Source organism: Falco naumanni, chromosome 2 (assembly GCF_017639655.2).
Source record: "Falco naumanni isolate bFalNau1 chromosome 2, bFalNau1.pat, whole genome shotgun sequence".
Lineage (NCBI taxonomy): Eukaryota > Metazoa > Chordata > Aves > Falconiformes > Falconidae > Falco > Falco naumanni.
In genome coordinates this window covers 12,280,579-12,305,603 of record NC_054055.1, presented here as the reverse complement: position 1 = coordinate 12,305,603, position 25,025 = coordinate 12,280,579, and the positions used below count along the sequence as shown (strand labels likewise).

Below are 25,025 nucleotides of genomic sequence, written 5' to 3'. Positions count from 1 at the left end.
GTTCCTCCTACAATGCTCTGCTCCGTCTCACTGTAACAGTGAGACTCCCTGAACTGTTGTGCTACTTCTGCTACCACAAATATTGCCGAGATGGTGTCAAAATCTATTGGGAAAGGTGGGAAAGAAGAAGAGCTCCTCCACAAGCAGGGAATATAGAAATATAAAATTATATAGGAAACTGGCTGAATTAAGGGACTTAGCCGTTCTAGGAAAAAAACTTAGGTATTCTTGAGGAAGAGAAACTTCTAATGTTGACTTGATATTTTGCCTTTCCATAGCTTAAACTTCTGTTTCAAGAATGTTGAGAGGGTATTTGTGCCCCAGCTGGTGGGTTGGTTGAAACACTGCTCTGAGTCCAGCATGTTTTAATGGAATACCATGCTGATGGCTGAACCCCTCCTCCCCAGCAGGACGAGGTGTGCTCCTGGCTGCATCATGGCAGGTTGTTCAAAGAGCTCTGGAAGGAAGACCACCGCTTCTTCCTACATTGCTGCTGGGCTTGCCATGCTTCAGTCCAGCCCAGCTGGGGAAGCTTGTGCTTTGGAGCTGAACAGATGTGATAAAAGAGAAGTAGATGGGGTAGCTCTGAATGCAACACCCTGAGCAGACTGACTGCCGTGCCTAGCACAATGACAGCTCTTTTCTGGGGCAGGGCTTACACCCTTAGGACTTCCCACTTGAATTTGTCCCAGCTGGTCCCAGTTGCCAGTGCCACAATGCTGGAGGATAGAGATGCCCATGGCAGGAGGTAAAGCTGTCCTGCCCCTCTGTGTGCTTTACACACCCGTCCCAAGTACCCCCACTAAGCAGCTAACGCAGGACAGCTGGATTGCCCCTGAAATTGTCTCAGTCAATGTAGCACCTTATCTAGATGGCTACATGATATGATGATGCCTTTTGCATCGTTTGGGGATGTGGATTTAATTAGACAACTGCCTTAGCATACACATACCAGCCAAGCAACTCTTGGCAAGAGAGCTCCACAGTGTGAGTAGGGGTCCCTGTGGAGGAATTGCCATGTAATAATGAAATAAATTTCAAGAGTCCAAAAAGGTAGCATTTTCTGCAATGCTGTACACAGGGGGCAATGAAACACTACACCCCTTGCAAAACTGATATGTATTATCTTGTTCCCTCCTTTGAAAGTAGGAGAAAAATCAAGAAATAGTCAACACAGCTGGGCTTTTCTTTTTGTTTACTTGGAAAACTTATTTTAACCATCAACTTTAGCAAATTTTGGCAGTTACAAACCTGTACACCTTTTTTTGTTGTTGTTGTTTTGTTTTTATAGCAAAAGAACACAAGACAATACTGCCAACAGCAATTATGAAGGAACAATTAGTTTTCCGATGAAGGACTATACCCACTCAAAGTGATAAACCTTCCCTTTTGCATAAGGTTGAATTTGTTGTCATTGGATAAATGACATCTCTTAATACCTACTTTAAATGGCATAAAAATCATGTCTCTAGTTTTTTGTGCAAAACACATTCATTTGAAAAAAGTCAATAAAAAACATCTTCTTAAAAACAGAAAAAAGTTAAACAAAAAGAGCTGAACCCAAAGGAAAGTTACAGTACATTTTGAAATGATTAAAAAGTTTTCAAATCTAAAACTTTTTTCTTTTTTTCTTTTTTGCTGTTACTTTAAAAGTTTAAACCAACTTTGATGACTCTTTAGAATTATATCAAACAAACAAACAAAAAAAAATTAAAGCATCCTGATTGGCATCAAATATCTACAAAAGCCTGGTAATTTGAAACCATTATATACATTATTTTATAAACTTCTTTTTAAACACCAAAACATACATCTTTTACAAACCAGCCTGCTTGCAACAGGTAAAATTTACAAGACAATCTTTTCCGATACAGTGCTTTAAAGAGAACTGCTTTCACTCCTAAACATCTTTGTCACCTCCTGAAAAGCGGCAGTACGGGCTCGTTGCATTGTTAAATAATAGCGATTCAGGTATTCCTATGACAGAAGAATGCTACAGTTCTGAGGGCTCCAGTCTCTTTCCATAATACAGTTCAAGTGCACTCTTAACACTGGTAAAGATTACTTATGGCCTTTGCGTAATACGACTATTTGCAATTATTGCTTTTCATTACATAAAGAAATTAATTTAATTTCATTTCCTCCCCATCACCCATCCCTTGGATGATGCAGCTAATTTACTAACTGAATGGCCCTTCTGATAATGGAGATGTTAAATGTTGAGTTTATGGAACACAGGCTAAACGCCATGGGTAATGGACAACAGTCTAAATTTCTAAGGCTCAAATCACAGTTTGATGTATTGAGAGGAACAGAGATGCAAACAGGCAAAAAGCACAGTTCTACTGCATGGTAAATGATGGTAAACCATCAGAGAATGAACCTGAAGATGTAGCGCTCTCATTGGAAACCTATGAAACATCCATTATTACTCAGTGAATAGTTCAAAAAACCACCAACAAAGCACAGATGTGCTTTCAATACTGGTTTTAAATAGCTTGTTTCTTCCATTATTAAGGATGCTACGTTTTCAAATGAGCTCAGCAGAGCTGGTCCAGGGTACCTTCGACTCTCTCTCCCATGACTGCAATTATTATCCGCTATAAGGATACGCTATAGCATCCATTTAGCTTTTTCAGGCAGGAGCCCAATGAGGAGTAAAGCTGTGTTTTAAACCATTTGTCCTGTCCAGCCCATATTTCTATTTACAACGCAATTTATATTGAGCCAAGAGCAACAATTTTTTTGTGTCATATTCTCAAAGTTTACCACATGCCTGGCTCACAGAGACAACAGGCTGCTGCCTCCCCATTAATCGGCATTTCAGTGGCATGTTTTTTTTTTTTTCACTGTGCTGCACCCACTCTGAGTTTCTGACTGGAAAGGGTACAAATAAATCAAGGCTAGCACTACTTCACACTATGCTAGAGAATTTAAAGAAGGGGAGAAAAAAAATTCTGAGGATCAAAATTTAACTTGTCTGTGTGACACGCAGAGGGGGAGAGCCCGCTTGAGAGATGGAGCACACAACATTCTGACTTCAAGAAAACAGTGGCAGTGAGACACCTTTGACCCCTTCCAGCCTTTTACTGCAACTTCAGGTTAAAGAAACCCATGGGATAATTCCGGATCAAACAAGTCACTAATAGGAATATTTTTAGGAAAATAGCTCGATTGCCTGGAAATCACAGTACTGCAATTGACACATCCTCCTGGTTGCCTTCATATGCTGTGTCCTACTGGATCCTATAGGAAGGCAAGTTTATGGTGGTCTGCTAGTGGGGCTGCCCATTTGGCCCCATGGGAGGGAAGTGATTCTGCAGCTCCCTGGTGTCACCTTTGGCTCTTTGCCCTGCTATAGGATACTGGCTCAGAACAGCAATCACATCCAGTATCTACAGTTTAGGGGGTGGGATGTTTGCCTTTTTTTGTTGGTTTTGATTTTTTTTTTTTTTTTTAAGAGGATATTTATAATACAAAGGCAAAATAATTAACATATTTCAGAAAGGTATATAAGCCTAATTTTTCCTTTTGCACAACACCACTTAATGTGGTACTGGCAGCATTTTAGTCACAATAGCTTCTTCCATTGCCAGAGTTATCAAAAAGGCTGTCAATGTGCATGACGCTCTCAACCTGATCCAAACACAAAGAACAAGTACACTTTTACTGAGACCGACACACCCTGGCAAAGTCTGCAATTTCTGATACAGGACTGTATTTGCATTTTAACAACTTGATTATTTCTTTTGTTGTTTCTTTACAAAAAGCAAAGACTGTCTTGATCCCGAGACTTATAATCCACTGATACTCAAAGGTACTTTATTAAGTCTATGACACTTACAGATGATTCCGAAGGAAAATACCGTGTAGTGGAGCCATCTACAGGAATGTGCATTGAAATACAGACACACAGGGTAAGCAGAGGTGTGAGGGGAAGCTCGAACAGAACTAGTGATCTGGCAATGACAGTTAGCAGCGATATAAAAATCATCATATGGCAGGAAAAGAAATATATACCGTATGGAATAAGATGAACACCAATTCTTACATTAGGTTATGAATGTGTTGTTATCTTCCGGGTTAGAAGATTACGGTTTGTCCATGTAGAGCAGTAATTAAAGAGAAAATAAAATGGTTTGGATTAACAAGAGAAAAGTTAATATGAAAATCTTATTCCCTAAGAGCTATTTCACCTTGAGATCTGCATACAGATCTTATCGTTGTCAAAAAGAACCAGAGCAATACCAGAAAGGCCACAGAAGTACCAATATTCACAGAGGGGCATCTGTTTGAAGATGGATTACGCCTATTCAGTTTGAAGGGGAGGAGATACTGAGGTATAGAAATCATGACTGGGACAGAGAAGGCTGAACAGGTGATCCTTGGCACCTTCCCAACAAGTTGGCGTTTGGTGAAATGAAATGGCAACAACATCAAACCAGAAAAAGTACTACACATTGTATTTATGCATATTTTACTAGTAAAACTCACTACCAACAAGATATTACTGAGGCAACAAGCTTGGTAAGAAACATTGATTTTTTTTTTTTTTTTTTTTTGTATGGCAGTTGCTAGGCTCCCATGGTGTTCTCCCTCATGACACTTTTGATATGTCCCAGTAAAGGTTTGATACCGGTGTTTCAGGCTTAAGAATCTTCACTACAGAAATCAGACGACAAGTACACTTCATAACTAGCTGGGGGCTCAAACAGAATGAATTGCATAACGGATAAAAATGTCTCACACCAAAAGTGAGTAGAGGCAAACCTCATGTAAACTGCAGCCCAATGCTAAGACAGCACTGCAGCCTCAGAAAGTCATACCAGCTTTAAAAGTGCAGCTAAATTTGCAGCTTTGAAACTCACATGTTCCTACACTTGAAGAGACATCAGTCTAATTGCATCTGCTTTCCTGCAACATGGACTTCATGAACAACGCAAGTCATCCTCTACCTGTGCCTCTGGGCTTGCCAAACCATTTCATGGCTTCTTGGCAAATCCCTCAGCTCCCTGCAATCATAACACAAATTTCTGGCTTTTTTTTGTGTGGGGTTTTTTTTCTTCTTGAAAACACAGGGATAGTTGCAGGGAAAAGGAGTTGAAATGTACCATGAGCACATTCAGAACATATCACTGTTACAGAAGCATGTTTACTTTGAGAAGACCAAGTGACATTCATAAATTCAATGGACAGGAACTATTTGCAGACAAGTACTTGATAATACTTGTATGTGCAGTACATTCTTTCTAGAAGTTCATTCAATTTATTCATGTACCTGTATAATGAGCTGTTCTCTAGTGAAGCATTGCTGCACGTTTCCCCTCAAAATACCTGCAACAATCTTTCACAGCTATACGAGCTATTGGAGGGAAGCAGCAACACATTGTACCTACTCCGACAACTTTAGAAATCCTGTTTTATTAAAAGTGTTACAAGCTGCAATTATTTAAGTTACATTCTATTAATAATTTCTTTGTGTTGGGAGAAATTTCTGAATGAACACTTTCTGCACGTCAAGAAATGGCCCACAATTTAATTTTGAATGAAACTCCAGTCAGTCAAGAACATGCCCTGGAACACCACTACCCAGTTAAGACGTTTGACAGAGAGACAGGACATGGAAAACAGCAGAAGAAAGCTGTTAATCAATCTGTTCCTCTGTAACAACAATTTATGTATTCAATAGCTTTTCAAAATGACTGTACTATGTCATGGAAGGAATGGATGAAACCCCAGCAGTAATGCAGACTCATGTTCACTGTAAAAGGTACACGGATGCTGTAAAATGCAATGGTAAAAACATTTTCATAGCACCGAGCAACAGGTATGTATATTCCACTTTAATACACTGTGTAAAACCACCACATTTCCACATTATACTTAGCTGCTTAGGCCCAATCAGTGTGAAAGGCCATTTACTGCAATCAGGCTGAGGGAAGCATAAAAGCATACAGATGCTGTGGTTTTCCTCATCCCACAAAAGTATTCTCGGGTCTGCAAACAACCTTTGGAAGTCCTCAAATACTACGAAATCACACATCCAGCGGAAAATCTAGGGCCAGATCTCTGGCCGCAGCCCATCCGTGCAGTTCCACCCACTGAGTCAGTTTACAGCAGCTGAGAACTCATCCCATAAACTCTGAGGATGGACGTTTGCCAAATGACGTTAAGCTAATGATTTGAGCTTACAGCAGTGTTATATGCAACTTAATTGCAACTAATTTTACTGCAATAATTGTAAGCATGATGACTGCTGTTAAAGAGGTGACTGCCCAAGCAAGGAATTTCAAAGAAATCAGCGGCGCTTTGTAGACGGGTCTCCCAATGTTTTCGGATACACGTTCACATTGCATACAGGAGTCGAGGAGGCCGTGCATAGGCAGCTCAGGCAAAACGGGGCCGCTGCTGAGCCAAACCCTGATAGTTCTAGAAGTCTTCATGTGTGAAGTTACGTACGCACACCTGACATCTGGTTTTACAAAATGTCAACCAAAGTAGGCCAATTTGGAGTAAATATATGCTGTATATATGTGTTGCTCTATATGTACACACAGTAGAATGAAATGCTATGTAACAAACAAAAGTACAGATAAATATTTATGGGCAAATGACCGGTCACTCGTCTTTGATACGTCAATTTGTAAATGCTGTTTTTTCAGCCACCTGATGTGCTGTACACAGCAGTTGTTCACATCAGTGATCAATTGCTTTCACTCTTTCGCTGACATAAAATTTCGTGCAACAGTGCATCTCAGAATGATCCATACCAGTTCCTTAATACTGTGGGGAAATCATAATACTGTAACACTTTTAATAATACAATACAAAAAAAACCCCAAAAAACCCAAACTTTGGGGGAAAGAAAGAAATTTTTAGCAATTATTGTTTCCCCCTGCCTCAAAAGCTGAGTTTTACTCTTGGTAATAAATAGAAGGTACATCCTGTCCAGATTGTCTGTAACAATTTTGTGATGTATAATACTTAACACAATTGGTCTCTTTGTGTCTGCACATACAGTATCATTTCTGAACAAGTTAATAATGGGTTATACTGTATTTTTGCCTTGCCCAATATATATAGATACACCTTCAGCAAAGTTTCTTCTCAATATTTATATCATTAATTGGACCAAATGACGGGGAAAAAAAAAAAAAAAAAAAAAGAGGAGGAGGAAGAAGAAGAAGAAGAAGAGGAAGGAGGGAGCTTCCTTTACACTTGTGTCTGATGCTGGGTCTCCACAAATGGAATGTGAACATTTTCTAGGTTGAGTTCCTCCACACTTTCATAGTCACTCATGGCTACTTCGGAGTCATCAAAGCCGCAGCTGGCTGAGACGTCAGAGGAGGAGGCATCTAGAGAGTTGTGCAACGATAAGGGCATCTTACCTGCACTAACGTTTTCTGTGTTCTGGCTTGGGCCAACAGCAAAAGTACTAAATTCGTTCCCTGACTGAGACCCAGCGGTGTCCGTCTCATTGGGGAACTGGTGAGGAGGGAGGTATTGGCTAGGGTGGAAGTGCGGCCGTCGCCTGCAGTCGGGGCTGAGCGTACTTGCCATTGAGACTGGCTGTGAGGGTGGGAGGGTTTCATATTGGTCCGGATAATCCTCTGGAAGAGGAGGTGGTAACTGGTCCTGGCTTAAAAACTCCTCTTCGTGAGGGGGAGGGTAGTCGCTGTCAATGTCGTAGCCACCAAGGTAGTAATCTGTTTCCAGCTCTCTGGTACTGCCATGATGAGCCGAGCCTCCATCTGCCGTCTCAAAATTGGGCACTTCCTCTATGTCGGACAATCGAGCACTTGGCATCCAGTCAGAGGTATCCCAATGATACGCTGCAGCAGGAAAGAGAACCACAGCGCCCTGTTAGGATGGGGCCACTAATGAGAACAGTGTCCTGCATGCACTCGCCTCTTAGTCCTCACAGCACATTCAGATCACAGCATGCGCCACAGCCATCAACACAGGTCAGCCATGCTCTGACCGGAGGGGTAGGGGAGGAGAATAAATTGCATTATGATGCTAATGCAAACAAGCCAAGAAACAAAACACGGCCATTCTCAGGCATTTCGCTTTTTAGGATGCTACTGGGTCATATTAGAAACTATGAGTCCAAGAAACCAAAACACAAAAATCTCTGAATTAATGTTTTTCACAGTTAATTGAAAAAAATCTAAATGCAGTCAGCATGCTTATGGTATCACAACTAGTCTCCCCTTCCACCTCCAATGACTACTTTGCTTCAAGAAAGTGTGCAAGCAAATAATCTGATCGACTGAAAACTGGATCCTGAAATCAAAAAAAGTAGCTGGCCATTCTCATGCAGCATTTGAACCCAAAAGAATTCAAACAAAAGAGGACACGTAAAGCAGTTCAGGAAAAAAACAGATCAAGTCGGTTCCCTGCCCACCCCAGCCCAATCCAACAGGCAGAAAGGGTCTCAAAAAAATCACCTCTGTTGTAGTTCTGTCCTTGATCCATAACAGACACTGTCAGATACAAAGTGAAAAGTAAAAACTGGTAACTTGCAACTTGTTACCAGCATTGTATTACATGTGAAAATACAAAACTCTGCATGCATATCTAAAGTACAGCTGCCTCGCTGTCATTTTAATATGGTTTTTATTTGTTCTTTATTTTAGCAAACAAGATAAGCTTGCCCAGTCAAATGCAGACATACATAAAAAAGTATTATCTCTTTTGTATTATATTCCTTTTCTATCATATCTTAATTATTTACCCTCACTGAATAGATACGGAATTACGTTAGAGCTGGAATTCTTAATACAAAAAGGGCTATCCACCATCTCTACATTTTATAATTGTAAAGTACATTTCTCTCTCACTTGTTCACTTTGAAACAGAAAAATAAGAATCTACCATTCTCAGGGCCGGTTCAAACAAATCTGGGCCCACCTGGGCTCAGATACCATGGTGATGGGCACGGTATAAGAACCTGAATAGAATAGAATACAAAGCCATTTAATGGGGCCATCAGCTACAGTGCCCCGCAACCCCCTACCCACCTCCCACCTGCACTGCCATGCTAGCTGGTGGGGAGGGAGGCATTCCAGTATGGAGAGGGTGCAGGGGTGGGGGAGAGAGCAAGGAAGGAGGTTTTATGTGAGACAAGAGCGGGGAATAAGCTGCAGCGTTTTCTAGATGAGATGCTCTTGTTCAGCCACATGTTATTGGGCTTCATGCAAGAAGTCACTGGGCAAGGTCTCTGGATGGCATTGCTGGAGGAGGTCTCACCAGACAGACCTTTGTGGCATTACAGTACTTGACCTCTGGGGCTCAGCCACAGACGAGGGCAGAGAGTAACATTCTCCAGGCCTCCATCTACTAACACCACTCTTGCCCTTGCTTATCACCACATGGTGCATGTGGTGGTGGCAATTTCTTCATTAGCTCGTAGCCGGACAGTAGCTTTCTATCTGCTCTGTGTTAGCTCGGGGTCAGGGGGGCTGGGGCTAAATGCAGGTTTAGCAGCAGTGTCTGAACCGGCCCTAATCGCTCTTCTCCTTCTTCACTTCTCTCTTTTTTGTAAAGTGGATTTTGCTGCCTTTCGGTCAGTGTAATGACATTGCACCCGGGATGTGTCGGGTCCCTCTGAGCTGTGTGGTTTCAGGATGCAGGAGAACCTCGCTAATTTGCTGACTCGCACAACCTCAGGCAGCTCCCTGGGGAAGAAGCCCCATCCTCCCGCAGCTCCGCAGCTGAGATCCTGTCTGCCATGCACCGGGAACTCCGACGTGGCTAACTATTCACCGCTTTCACCAGCTCTGCTGCAGAACATGCCAGATTCATAGGTCTTGTAGGAGGAACTGGGAAGCGGGCAAAGCATTTTCAGTGACAGCCTCTTGAAACTGCTGCCAGACTGGCTTTTTCTGACCTGTAAAGCATGACCGGGAACCAATGTGTTTGCTTGAGCTTTCCTTTAGGAAGGCAAGGCCATTTACACGCATCTGTGGTGTCTTTTCAAGGTTATTCTTATTTTTTTGAATGGGACTTTCATTTTGAATTAACCTTGGCACGTTCATTTTATTTGATAGTGAGAAGAATGGCACTCTCACACTTCAGGAAATCAGTAAATACACTACAGACAAATAGTCAAGTACCATCACTAGGTAGCAGCAGAAGTGCTTTTCAAAATGGCAGTGAAACTGACTCAAGAAAAAAAGTCAGTTGTTTCACAAAAATAATTTACTTGATCATCTTGAAGCATCATGCAGACTGGAGTAGCTGAAGTCTGCAAAACCTGGCTTAAATTTGCTAAAGACAGATGAAATTTTAGACTTGTGGATAACCTGAGTTCATGTTGAGTTGACATTTTGCCAAGGATAAGATAAATTTTCTGTAAAAAAATAAAAGTAATGTTTATCTATCATACATCACATTTCCTCAGTGCTTTACAGAAGAGGAAAACAGTGATATTCTCGTTTTACTAGGTAGGGAAGACAGTTCATTTGTAACATGATGTGCCTGAGGTTACCCAGGAGGTCAGTGGCAGAGCTGAGTGTTGGGTCCTTGGACCCAACTCCATGCTCTAGTCAGTGGGCACATCAATCCCAGGGGAAAGGCAGTGGCAGGCAGTGCTGCCTTGCCATGGGGCATCCTTGGAGTTGGGCCTACACATCTTGTATTTGACAGTGTTAACTGGGAGAAAGCAGCCACCTCTCCTCTCCGTGTGGTCCCGCTGGAGTGCATAAACCAGCCCTGCTGCAGCCTGGGATACTTTACAGCCTTCCTCTGTCTTCTTCTGTTTCTTAGTCTCAGCAGCCAGGACAATCTCAATGATTTGGCTCCATTACCAACCTAATCCTTTTCTCTGAAGGCAATGGGAATAAGCAAGCGAAAACATTGACTTGAACAGAGGAGGATGAAGGCCTTGACACCTTTTCTACCACCTCTAATTACCCACAGATATTTTGTTGTACATCCCTCTGGCGTTTTGATGTTTGGTGGTGAACACGCTGATCTGCAAAACCCGATTCCTGCCACAGGTTTGCTGGTCAGTGTAGATTAGTGAGGTTCTGCTGGAATGTTTCACAATGAAAACAGGAAGCATTGTTGCATAACAAGAAAGAAAAAAAATTAAATACCTTCATTTTCTATAGTGTCAACAACATTGTTGACAAGCTGTATGACAGTCACTATGGAAGCTTGCAGGGGAGGGAAAGCAGAAAATAAAGGGAGGGGAAGGACAGCTTCAGGTTAGTATTTAAAACACACATCATATGTTACCACAATAAATTCTCTCAGACAGAACTGACACTGAAAAAAAAATAAAAGGCTGCTGACCAATGCATGATTTATGCAGTGGGTTGCAGGACACTTCATTTCAGATAATCCCATACATTTTCAGAGTGGTGATAAATTCCAAACCAGCATTTCCAGAAAGGCATATGGGATGATGTGTATCACCTCATAAATTCAAGCAGACGGGCCAGCTGATTCAATTAACCAAAGCAGTATCTTGTCTACCTGACACTAATTTCTAATACATTCTTGCTTAAAGGCCTCCAGAGACAGTGCCATGTGCTCCAAGGGATCATTATCTTTTAGACCATCACGCCATCCGAAACGGTGCTAAGCTCAATCTGTTTCCTAAGAGGAATGTTTTACTTACTTGCTATTTGTGCTGTGCTGTGTAACACCTCTGGGACATTAAGCAGTACTGCTGTAATTAGGAGGACATGTTCAAGTAGGTTTGGTTCAAATTTTGATCTGTGATTGACAGATTATTTTCACAAATGCTTTGTGTGTATTCTGCAGGTGTTTTACCAAAACATACCTTTCCCTTGAAATAATATAGACTGTGCAACTGTTAAACGTGGAGTCCAGCTGACCCACAACGTGTGGTCCTCTAGATGATCTGCATTTTGGACCAAATAACACCCCTGCCTTTGAGGACCTGAAATGAAACCTACCAAAACCAAAGGAAAGGTCTGGTTCAGTGGGCACTGGATCTGTCCCTTTGTCTTTAAATATGAGAAAACAAATTGCTTTGGAGCAGGCTAAGAAGGGGATCAGAAATGTTGGGCAAGACATACATTGTGTTTCACACAGCCAACAGACTCAGAGGTCACAAGAAACATGTTAACGGTAATAGTGCCGTTCAAATATATGTTGAATATTTTGACATCTTTGTTAAATTTTGGGCATGAGATCAAGGATCTCATCCAATTTCCTTGGTCCTTGTGAAGTCTTGGCAAGAAGAGCCTCAATAAAACAAAGAAACCATGTTCTATGTCTATGTTTAGCATGTTTACGCTATCAACAGCATTGGTAATTGAACAAGGGAGACTTGTAGTGGCTAAATGCATAATAAACATTAGGAGAAAAAATAAGTAACTCCATGCCAATAGCTGCTGCAGGGCTGGGAAAAGAGATGGAGGGCAGCTGTAAGCTTTAAGAGGAGAACAACCAGGAGTGAAAAACATGAAGGTCAGAAATCAGGGCCAGCACAGTCTTCATTGCAATTAAGGGTTTGCTTTGGTGGGAGCTGAGCAGAGAACATTCACAGAAGGCAGGGAAACTTCTACCCTAGGCAGCTCAGTGCAAGGAAATACCCAAATATATCATTGCTCAGAGGTAAAAGCTGCTGTTACCAACAGCACAACCATCCATTGGCCTGCAGTGAAACAGTAACCTAAAAATAACACTTCTGTCACATCCCTCCCCATTCAAAACAGCTTACTGTGGAAATCTGTAACTTGCCTTTAAAGTGACTTCCAAAATATTATTGCTGAAAGTGCATAGCTTTTTTTTTTTTTTAAATATTTGTGGCTAGTATTTTTGCTTTTTGATCACAAAAAATACTGCTAACTACTCTGAGCAAGACTAGGGGAGCTAAGCACTTTAAATGCAGTAGAAATGAGGTGGGGAAAAAAAGTATGTTCAAAACCACATCCAATAGGATTCTGCATGGTGAGACAACCCCTACTCAACCCAAGCACCATGGAGAGGGTGAGTTGAGGCTGCCTGCACCTGACACAAACTCAACAGCACAGGGCTTCTCACACCTTCAGTGGGATGCGTCCCAGGGCTTCTCTGGTGTGAAATCAGAAGTGATTAACCGGTTTCACAGGACAGTGTTAGCAAGCCATTTGTACAGCGGTGTGACAGAAGCATGTCCTCCCTGCTAGCCATGTGAGCACCGGGCCGCATTGCTCTCGGCTTTGGAGGAAGGAGTTTGGAGAAGGAGCAGCCTGCCCTGTCTTCCCAAAGAGCATGGATGTTGAATTGCATTTGCTGTGGTTTCACTGACAACCTTTTAACCTCTGCAGGGATGTGAAACACAAAGAATTAAAATGACAGACAGGGGTCGGATTTGTGGCTTCAAGGGGCATATCTGTTAGCCCTTTGGTACATGTATGTGAGCATGTTTATGTTTACTTATGTATTTATATTTTAGGCTCTTTCACAGCAACCCTTCCCTGCTGCTGCAAGAAAACCAGAGTGTGCAGTCTTGCATTGACCTCTGCAAAAAACTCAGATGATTTAAGTTTCTTCCCTCACTCTTCCTGAAGATATGGATTTGTTTAGACCCTGAACTAGAACTGTTATCTCTAAAGGCTGTATTTTAAATGCGGCTTTCACAAAAAAGGAGCAAGCACAGAAGATCCAACCTAGCTTCAGTGGGAACCGTGTCACTGATTTAAATGGGGGCAGGATCAGATGCTTGAAAAGCCTAATTAGAATTTGGGAAATCTAAAAAGTAACTACGTACAATAAATGACCACATGGATAATTATTATAAAGGAAATTATAATATAAATATATATTATTAAAATAATAATAATTATAACAATTATGCTAAAAACGCTGAAGGATTTTTGGGGGTGGAGGAGCAGAAATGCACCGAGAAACTTGACAAAAATACTCATGATGCTTCAGCCACAGCTGAACCAAAAGGAACTGCAAGTGCACTTTGTTTTAAGTGCTTTTTCCAACATTTAGGAGTACCTAGGGAAGAGCTGCATGACATGACTGAGGAACTCAGTCTCAAGACAGTTCATTAACTGGCAGCTGAGGAAACTAAGTACAATTTCTTTGTGCTGATCTCTTCCTGTGTATCTGAATGAGGTTTCCCTGACATCCATCATCCCTCCCCAGCAGAAACATCTTGCCTTTTCTCAGACCCACCGCTCAACATCCATGGGCTGTAGGAACAAAGGTTTGCTCTGATTTTGTAGGCCTCTTTCAGGCTGTGTATGGTTCTGCCCATGTCACCCACTGAGATAATGATGTAGGACATGAGAGCAGGCAATGAACATGCACTGAGCAAGGATCTAATGGTGCTCTATTGTTCGCTGAGCTGTGATTGCCAGGGAGAGGCCAAGCCACCAGGGACTGGCTTATCCACTCATTGTTGCTGCTGAGCACCAGCAGAGATTTCTTGGGCCCATGAATGAGACCTGGCAAACAGCAAAGAAAGTCCCTTTAATTTAACTGATGAAACATGGAAGTCATCCTCTTTCAAGAGGAAAAAAATAATAGAAATTCTACAGTTCCACCTGCAACCTATTAGTCAACTTGTATCTTGGCAACATGACTCCGCTGTGTCATACCTCTCATTCACTGTAAAGCTTGGTGCTGATACAACCACTCCAAGCATCGAGATTTTAATTACATTCCTATAATTTAGAAAATGGACACAAAGTGAGGGCTTGAACCCAGGACTTTCCGGCTTTTAGCATCATAAAGGGTTTCTAGATGTCACCTAAATGTTTTTGATAATATGACAAAGAGAGTTAAAATAGTTTTTTCCCCAACATAATAAAGATAAAACCAGTTCTTACCATTATCATCACCAGAATCAGACTGGAAGGAACTGAGGGACTGTACTTCGGAGTTGCTGCCTTTATTACTTCCTGCAAAACAGGTCACTTCTTCAGCGTCATCAACCCCTTTACCTTCATTGACAGCAAAAACAAAGCAAAATGGTACTCTCTAGGTATGCACATATGTCTATTTATACCATGGAGCCATTTAAACAAATGTAATGAAACAAGCAGCGTACTGTTATTTTTGTCAGAATGAAGTCCTTGCCTTCAGACAGAGGAAATGACCTATTCGTCAAGAAGGCAGCACGTGAAGATACCTAGACTTTTGAAGTGTTTGAAGCCCAAAGAGCCTCTCAAGTGGCTGACACCACTGTAATCAAGGCAGAAGCATCTGTATTCAGTATTGCCTTTTTAGATGACATGTAGTCTCAGCAGCAAAGAAAATGATGACTTAAAAAATGTGGTATAAACATGTTATACAAGAGATTACAGATACATTTATCTTTACTGTTCATTTCCTAATTTGAGAGCCTCATTAAAGGCTCATTCAGTGCTCAATAAAGTTACTGTGCATCTTGTTATTCATATCAGTGGGCCTTGGATCAGATTTTAATGGCTCCACCACTGACATATAATAGATTATGCTTCAATTTACATTGCTTTTCATCAGGAACATTCAGTCTTGACAACTCTACAGTTTAGAAATGCAACTGCAGCCTATGGTATAAATTCTCCTGTAATTAAATACACATGAATAAACACATCCAACTACACATTATATGAGTGATAATAAGTAACAGAAAAAGTTATCTTCCACAGTAAGCACAGAGATAGGTACCTGAACTAACTGAACTAATTACAAATGGAAGCTCAGGTGCTGCAAACACGTAAGTACAGCTCTCCACCTGCTTGCTGTAGACATTTCTACCCAGCATGGGGCACCTCCATACAGTAAGGACTGATTTGCTCCTGCTGAGTAGCACAGTATGTAGTGGATGGAGCGAGTGCTGCAGTAACGTAGCTGCACTGCTTCCCACTCCTTGACAGCTGAGGTCCATCTCCATGGCATGGCCTCATGCTGTGCAGAAATTCATACAGATACCAGCAGCGTCTGCAGCAGAAACACCCAGGAGAATACAGAACAGAGCACATACGGGGGCAGACATGCTGATGTTTTCAGTCAGCAAAGGCATACTTAATGGTTAAAAAGGTTACCACAACACACCTCTGAAATATAGCCCAAAGCAATGAAAAGTAATTCCTGTTTTTCACTAGAAGACCTTAGCCAATGTGCTGCCTTGGGTGAGGTGCAGGTCTGGGCACAGGTGTGAGGCAGTGCCAGATTCCCTTCTCTATTCCTTAGTTCCTATTGCTTAAAACTACACGATAATGAAAGTTTCTGGATCATGTAATTTTATTTGACAGTTTCGGTTAAAGCTGTGTTTTAGTGGGATTGTAGATACCTTAGGAAAAACTACTGTGAAGGTAAAACATCTCATAAAACCCCTACATGCTAAAGCAAACTTCTCCCAGTCCATGTTCTGACTTTCAGTGATAGGTGATGTACAGCCATAACTCTTTTCCCAGCAACCCGGTATTTCCTCCTATAGCAGAATACGTGAAGTTTGCTGCATCTCCAGCAACTTGTTCAGGAATGGAGGGGGTACTGTGCTGTCAGGTGAGAAACGACCAGTGCACAAATAAGGTAAGTGTGGGGATCAGAAATTCTGTGATCACTCTCATACTGAATGCAGATGGGAAAGTAATGGACTGAAAAGGTGATCCTGTAAGTAGTGCGTGATTTTCTGCTTCATTTCATAAACACTAGAAGTACAGAATATTAGTTCATTTGTCCCTTTTGCAAAGCAGGATTGCTTCTTGCAGAAGGTTTAAATGTTTTTAACTCCCTTGGGAGACAAACTGGTGAAACCTAGCAGAGTTTATATTTGAGAATTCTGCCCCAAATTATTTTTTTCCAATAGAATGATGATTGCATTGTATCACTTGAAGAACCAGTGCTCATAGCACTTATTCATATGTGCTTGCTGAACAAGTGAAATAAACGTGTTTAGTCATACTTAATGCATAGAAGTAGGTGTCTTGTATACCTAGTTTAATAATAACCTTTTGAAATTAAACCAAGTCACTTCTTGGAGAAATGTAACAATTTTAAGCGTATCAGGTTGGAGCATTAGAAGTGCCACTTTACCTGCTGCACCCTGAAGGCAACCCTTACCTATGGCAGGAAAAGTGAGACTGGTACTTACTTTCTGTTCCAGCATCCCATGTGCTCTTCCTGATGGAATCACAGTCGGAGCGACAGGGAGACACAGCGGGCAAGTTTGGAGCTACGCTGCACACCACCACCCCCCGCCTGGCTGTCAGTATTCTGGGGGACTCGGGATGGAATGTCGTCATCTCCTGGTGCTCCACACCAAGCCCATCCACTATCTTGTCCAGGTTATTCCGCGAGTCACTCTGGAAGCATGGGGTATAGGCCATCGGCCTCACAGGGACCTGTGGAGGCCCAACCTCTTGGTAGATGTTCCTGCTGTCTCCGCTGTTCCTGATGTTCTTGAATTGGATGCCATTGCTCTTGTTGAGCAGGGCAGCAGTAGCTGGATCCTGTACGAGCGTGATGTTGTTGCGGGAATAGTTCTTCCTGAAAACTTTCTTGCGAAAAATGATAAAGAGGACGATCAACACAAATATGACAAACAGGACCACAGCTATTCCTATCAGCTCCTCCTTGCCCACGTACGAATGCCCCGCTTGTATATTGGGAACCACCACGGGGCGAAGACCACAGTATTGCCCCACATAACCAGGGGTGCAGTTACACAGAAATGAACCAAATATGTTGACACAGGAGCCACCATTTTCACATTCTTCTCTTTCACACTCGTTGATGTCTTCTTCACACCTTAAAAGAAGAAAAGGAGAGTTTGGAGTTTGGAGAACACCTAGCAAACAGCCCAGCTTGCCCACCATAAGTTATCTTGTCAGGGTGCTGCCATTGCAGTTAACACCTTGCTGGTGCTGGTAAGATGATCTTTTTATTATCATATTATTTAATGGTATTTAATTTTTTCTACAACTATCCCATAGCTTTTTAAGACAATAAAATGGAAACACCAAGAAGGAAGTAAGAGTTTAAAGCATCTGATAGGAAAAGGCTCCCTGGCCCTAAATGAGGCTCACTGAATGTAATACAGAATCTCAGCATTTTTATATTGTTTTTGGACCATCCCACAGGATTCAATACAAAATATTAGGAGGATTCAAGGAGAAAATGGTTGAGAAAAAATAAAGTTAAAAAATCAGAGTACTTATTTAAGAGAAGAAGAAGATACGATGACTGTGTAAAATTATTTATGGCTGCAGATAAAATGAGTAAATATTACAGAAGCAGGAGAAAAGAAGAACAGGAACTTTAAAGAGAGAGGAGAAATGGGAAGAAGAAGAAGATGTGATTATAAAAAAGGCAGAACAGAAAGTACCAACAGTAGACAAACTCGAGAAAAAAGCATGCTGATGGGCAGGTCAGGGAATTTTCTGTTTCTACACCAAGTATATGATCAAAGATGGGATTTTTAAAAATGAATGCAATAAACTAGGCTTTAATGTCAGGGCTAAGATGACTAAATAATTGATCCATGTTCAGAAAAGATTACATAGCAGCTTCAAGAGGCCTTACGGGGTGGCTCAAAAAGCCTCTTAACACTTAGGTGTGTATATCTCAGTGAAAACTATCTGGAGATAACATCCTGTAACAGTAATTTAGGAGGCCACATTCAGAAAAGCATTTCTGAACATGCAAGCCTCACGGATTTCTCCATCCGTTAGGTCATTAGGTTAGACTTGAAATAAGCACTAAGTTTTGTGTTATTTTTTGCTAGGTAAATCATACCCCACCTGGGGAGGGTCACTTACGTTACTCCTGTCAGGCCATTTTTGCAGTTGCAGATGAAAGCGTTGCCAATGGGATCGCAAGAGCCTCCGTTCCGGCATGGATTTGGGAAGCAGGCTGTGATCTCCGACTCACAATTCCTTCCCGTAAACTGGGAGAGGCAATTGCACTGGTAGCCTGGAAGGTGAAGGACACAGAGAAATAATCAGAGGCCTACCACTGTATCTGTCTTGAAGCAAGGGGATCCGTTTGGCTACTTTATGTGAAAAAATATATTGTACTGTGGGGGGATGGGCATGTTTATACTCATTCTGGTACGTCTGTGTGGTCCACACTGAAGCCAGTCAAGAGTTTGTTTATCTGCGTTGTCTGGTAAACTGAAGCTCATGTCTACAGCCAGTGACTGGAGGAACTGCTGTAGCCCAGACCATCCTGATTGTCATGATTCACATAATAATAAAGGTCATCCATGAACAACTCTGTTTATAAGCAATATTATAGATCAAGGATGTATGCCCCAATATTTTTGAGAATGCAGACTACTTTTGCTGTTAGCAGCAGCCCACACCCCTTTTGGGCTTCACTGAAGAACAAATACATGAGCTAAAAGCTTTTCCACATCTGCCTTTTATGACGACAACACAATAGAGATGTGACAGTAATAAAACCCTTGATAGTGATACTTACCACTTCCTGAAGCACAAAATCCAGGCATGAACTATAAACTTCCTAACAACAGCTGACCTGGGCAACGTCAGCCCTAATCAGAGCTGATTATGTGCAGTGTTTGCTATTAAAAAAATGATTAACCATTGGCTGCAATACATCAGACATAACTCCACTCAAGTGGAGGGGGACCCTGCAGGGGATTAAAGTCCTACTTCCACTTTTCTTGACAACAGAGGAGCAACATCAGCCTAAAAAATAGTTCTTAAACCCATCAGTTCACTCTACCAAGTATCAAACAACAAAATTCCTTCCCCTCCCTCCCACCTCCCCTTGAGGTTTCACGTGGCACAACGCCATTAATAATAACTTTATTTAAGGTCACAAAGAGATCCAGTGAGGCAGTGCATCTCTTTATGCTGTGAACTGAATGTTGAAATCTGAGTGCTTTTTCACTTGAAAAGAGCAACGAACATGTAGGTTGTGAAAACCGTGAGATGGCAAAGGCAGTCAAGAATCGTTGAACTAGCATGTTTTCCGGGACATCTGTAAAAAACTTTGGCTGATTTTTTTTTAAAAAAACTACTTACTTAATCCAAATGTCCCAAACAGATGTGTAGGTAAGGGTCAAGCTCCAGTTATGGGGTTCACATACTTACTGAATACAGCATATTAAGCAACTGGAACATCCCTGCCATTAATAGTTCTCATGTTAGAGCTGAAATGGTTGAATGCAACTCAGTTCTGTGTCAAATTACTTGAGTTCAAGCTGATGCAGCTGATCCCCCAGGGGTAAGCCTTTTAAAGATGGTTTAAAAAACTTTCTGTATCTATACATTTGAAAAAAAACCCCACCACCACAGCTTACTTTACAAGACACTGTTCTAGGAAAGAAGGCAGAAATTTCCAGCACAGTTACAAGGAAAAGAATTCCAAGGAAACAATATGGAAAAGCCCAGTAGAGGTACGAGGCAAAAGCAATTCTGCATTAAGACTCCCACATCTTTTATGTCCTATCCGGTTCAGTTCACCTTGTTTAGTTACTCTAATTGAATTCTTTCATGAGGACAGGCTTTTGAGAATAAACTTGGAACCAGACTTGCTGGTGTATTCAGTCAAGAGTCCAATCCTATTTAGTTGAAGATAAATGAAATAGATACTCAAATATCACGCTGTTTCGTTGTCCTGCTACAAGAAGGGAGATAGAAGCACTTCTTTTTGCAAGGCTGCAGAGTTAAGAAGAGAAAAGAAGAGAAATAATTCCACTTTGAGGATTCCTAGAAAGCATGTTTGGTCAGCATCAGCAAGTTGGGATTATTTTTTGGTGTCTTCTAAAATATCTCACTCAGACAATGTGAACAGCTTTCTGGACCAGTACAGATCTGAGTGTGAAGAATTACAAGGCTGAGACTGTAGGTAGAAATCACAGCATGAATAAATAAGGCTGTCTCAGTGCTTCATTTAATGACTGAACAGTGACATCTATAGTTCAAAAATTTACAGTAAAGTTCTATATATTTTTTATGGTCTCAGTGAGTTTAAGCAAAGCAAATTAATTCAATTATAAAACATTTTATTCATAAACAAATTTGTTGCCTTATATAATGGCAGAACAGATCTGTTCTTCTATTTGTTATCTGATATTTTGGACCTACATCACTTTAAAGTGACTCGAAAAGCCAGCTTTCTTTACCTAAGTTATTAGTTGCCAATCGTTTGTAAGACAAAGCCTTTGAATCACTTTCTTTTCATGTCTTGTGTTTGTTTCAGCTGATTAAGTTCTGGGTTCTCACTCTGGAACATATTCTGTTACATTTATTCACTGCAGAAAACTTGAGAAATACTGATTTGGCAAAAAAAAATAAATTGCTTTTACCACCAAGGAATATAGATATAGATATTATTATTATTATTATTAACAACTACTGATTACATTAAAGATGCAATAACTTCAATTAACATTTTATACTAAGAAGAGATGAAACTGATTGCTCCAGACGGGTCAGAGCTCTATGGGGCAATGGGTGAACCAGACCAAAATGAGAAGTGTGTTTCTGAAAGCCTACCCTTTTGACTGAGTTTGGTTTAATGATGGTGGAACTCAGATACCAGAAGATTGAAATGTTCAGTATAGAATCTGAGTCTAGGGATCAAAGTTAGAAATAAAAAAGGCAATAAAACAAGACAGTATTAAATGGCAATATTTATCACTGACTTTTCCTCTTGTTGGAAGCACTGCCATACACCTGCTAACTCTGAGCCAGTGGCGAAAGACACAGAACTTTCCCGTGACACACATGCTCAGAGCTGCAAAGCATTCACCCGGGAGGTCTCCAGCACAGCCAAGTGTATGCTGAAATCCATGGAGTAGCAAAGAGCTGATCCTGTGGCTCAGTACACAGCATGCATCAGCTCGGCCAGCAGACTTGCCAGACCTTTTATGCTTCTCCAAACCTCTCAGCAGAGGCTGTAATTTTGCCTGCTACTGCACATCGTAGCCACATGGCAATGGACAAAGGGCAACCATAAAGAAAACCCTTTAGGTCACGAGTGCATCTTGGGTCTCACAAAGAACTTTTAATACACTTCTAATATTTCAGTAATGTATCGTGCATTTCTTCCAACTTGTTTAGCACAAGAATAACAAGCAAACTTTCCACATCCAAGATGAAGAAAAGGCTAGAGTACCCCATCTTCTCAGCATGGAGTGAAAAAACCCTTCCATGCAACCTAGGGCTCGCTTCTGTTCACTGGCGGTGCTGAAAGTCTTGGAAATTCATCAACATTTGAGATCATACAGTCCATCTGAGTTCCCTCCAGGATATATGAGTATTTCATTTTGCACACTGATGCTGGAAAAAAGTTGATCTGTGTTCTTCAAGGCAGCAATTTTTGTGATGCCATCACTGCATTTCTTCAGAGGGGACCAGTGGAAAAAGACAGAAGGCTCCGGTGAACACATATGCCATGTTACTGGGGTGGGATCACAAGACCATCAGCATGTGCCACAATAGCTTGTACCAACAGCTGACCTAAAACCAACAAGCTATGAGCAATGATATAGTCCTTTTAGGCTATTATCTACATTAGGCAAGCCCTGCAGAGCAATGGCAGTGCGTCTGTGGAGTAAAACAGTTGGTGCTGGGGACCCAGCACCCTCAGTGCACACATTTCAGGGCTTCAGCATCGTGTTAGCTGCACTCCTGGTACATGTCTTCCAGCTCAAAGCCATCCAGCGGGAGCCTGGTCCTGTGCTGCAAGACCTCGCCTCTTCACAGTGGGAACTGAAGCACAGTGAGAGGGGATGATCAGAAGATTCATGTCTAAGCTCATTTGTGATCTAAAACATTGTGTAGACATAGCCCTCTTGTGTTTACACGTAGTCTTGGGCTTTCTGGCTGTTTTACAAGGCTTCTCTCATGCTCCTCCACTAATTTAAGCCCCTTCTATGTAGCTAAGTCTCACTGTCTCACTTTGACTTCAACAGGTTCTCTTCCTGCCTTGTTGGCACATCCCTGTCCAGAGGAATAGGGACTTTTCAGCCTAGACCTTACCAAAGAGCAACGTGCTGTAAGTGAGGACACTACACAGGCTGCCTATACCTGTGCTTGCCTGGCACTTAATAAGCAGAGACAGTGGCAAAGGCAGGCACAGGGCCATCACCAGATGGGATGCCGTTATGCAGTGAACATCTCTGTTGGTAGCATTCCCAGCCTGAGCATCTGAATATCTGTCTACCCTCAGGTTTCCTTGGCTTTATTAAAGAGGATGTTCCAAACTGATGCCAATTCTTTTTTTGAACATGTGTATGCTCCTGTTTCTATCTATCACATGCAAAAGGAGCTGGCTTTTATCTCTTATGTGCTTTGGCTTTTGCATTTGATCTCCCCATGTAGTTTCTTTCCCTGCTGTGCAGCTAGACCTGGCAAACCCAACATCCAGAACCAGGGCTGCCCTTGGCCCTGCTCACATAGCGCTTCACGGCAGGTTAACTGATGAGAAGAACTGAGGGTCAAGAGGACCTCTCCCAGCATTTGTACTTTGGTACGTTTACAGACATACCACCAGGCCACCTTCAAGAACTGTGGGTTCTCCAGTCATACATATTCCTGCTGCTTCAGATGTAACTTACCTGTCTTCAAACGGATTATTGCCTCTTGCCACTAGCTGGTATGAAAATGACCTCAGTCTTTGTTAAACCAGTGTTTTCTATGAAAGGTTTGCTGTGTATATGCTTTCAAAGTGGGAATTTAAATCCAGATGTCGAAAAGCATAGCTATAAGAAAGATTAAACCCCCCCAAAATGTCTAAAAAAGCTTTTAAAAATTAACCAATGGGCATTTGGTAGGCTCATGTTACAGCATGCTGGTTTGTTTGTATGTGTGAAAATGTGAGATCAAGAACGTAAGTAAGACCAGGTGAGTTTATGACTATGGTATTAATACCCAGTTTTCCCCTGATGTCATTCTTCTGAACTACCTAATCCTCAAAAACACCCGTGTGTCAATGTTGGCAACCTGCTTTAAACCATATATTAAAGCCATCACCTAAGTGCCAGGTTGCGTTTTCCCCTCCCTCTGGATTTTAACTCTGTTCATAAAGAAATAAAAGAAAAAAAGAAAAAAATGAGGAGAGGGGAAAGTAATGGCTTTCTGTCCTCACACTATGCCCACAATCCTTGACTCAGTAGATATTTCTGCTCAAATGTTTCATGTTCAAATATAATTGCGTATTCATGTAAGCCATTTACTTCAATCAAAGCCAGATGTATATAGGATTGATCAAATTAAAAGGAAGTAACTATACTTATAATTGTAGGCTTTACAAGCATGAGGTTTCTCTGTGTGGTTGAAAACCTTGGCGCTGTGTTTGCATTTTATTACAGCACAGCTTTGTATCGCTGTGATTGCTCATGTTGTTACTCATGCAGATAAACATACATTTACTATTGGCAGTCCTGGTAACACCACTCTGTTATTAAGGTTGTATGATATTTCCCATTTTAAGACCTCATATTCAGCAGCTTATAGCTTAACCACACTTTAAACACTTGGTTAAATTTTCTTGGGAAATTTCAGGCGAAAGAGCCAAGCTGTTTCTGAAAGTCATGCTGTTTGTCAGATTTCAAAATGCTAACAATTTTCTTTAAAAATAGCTTTACTGACTCATACTTACGGGTGGGGACTGAAAAGTCTGGAAGAATGTGGCTTGTATTTCAAGGTGGTGGTTTCCAGTGACTCAAGAAAATTGTCCTAAAGCTGTAGATAACTCTGCGAGGAGTCAGGATCCTGGGCTGTCAGACCTCATGACCGTTCATCCCCCTTTCCCAGTCCTTTCTAAGCAGGCATGGGATCATCCTGTGGGGTCCCCTAGCCACACAGTACCCTCTCTTTAACTGCCGACAGCGCTGAGCACACACTGCTGCCACTGGACTTGACTCGGACCCCTGGGAACACCCGAGCGCAAGCAGAGGTCCACGCTGTGGCTGCTTTCTGCTGACCCAGAAACCCAGTTTTGAAAGCAGACAGGTTATTGTGTACTCTCAGTGATGTCTCACAGCATCTGAGCTATCCGTGCTTTCTCCTGCAGGATAAGATCCCCATTTTGTCCTCCTGTTCAATATGCAGAGAGGTCAGACAGAAAGACCAGGCATGGGCCGA

General features: G+C 41.7%; 1 protein-coding gene across 7 annotated transcripts in view; it reads right to left on the bottom strand.

Moving 5' to 3' along the window:
• Positions 1-1,178: 1,178 nt before the first annotated feature.
• The window catches only part of FAT3 (FAT atypical cadherin 3), a 417,124-nt gene continuing 393,277 nt past the window's right edge, over positions 1,179-25,025 (bottom strand). For 2 of the 7 annotated variants that reach the window (XM_040583321.1, XM_040583315.1), the window contains 6 exons: positions 18,723-18,876; positions 17,057-17,712; positions 14,805-14,918; positions 11,103-11,162; positions 8,451-8,486; positions 1,179-7,832 (listed from right to left, as the gene is read on the bottom strand). In XM_040583321.1, coding sequence (XP_040439255.1) covers positions 7,213-7,832; positions 8,451-8,486; positions 11,103-11,162; positions 14,805-14,918; positions 17,057-17,712; positions 18,723-18,876 — 1,640 coding nt within the window. In that variant the 3' untranslated portion in view covers positions 1,179-7,212. Of the gene's footprint in view, positions 7,833-8,450; positions 8,487-8,877; positions 11,163-14,804; positions 14,919-17,056; positions 17,713-18,722; positions 18,877-25,025 lie in introns of all 7 variants that reach the window. The other 5 variants (XM_040583316.1, XR_005826271.1, XM_040583317.1 and 2 more) reach the window with 5 other exon arrangements.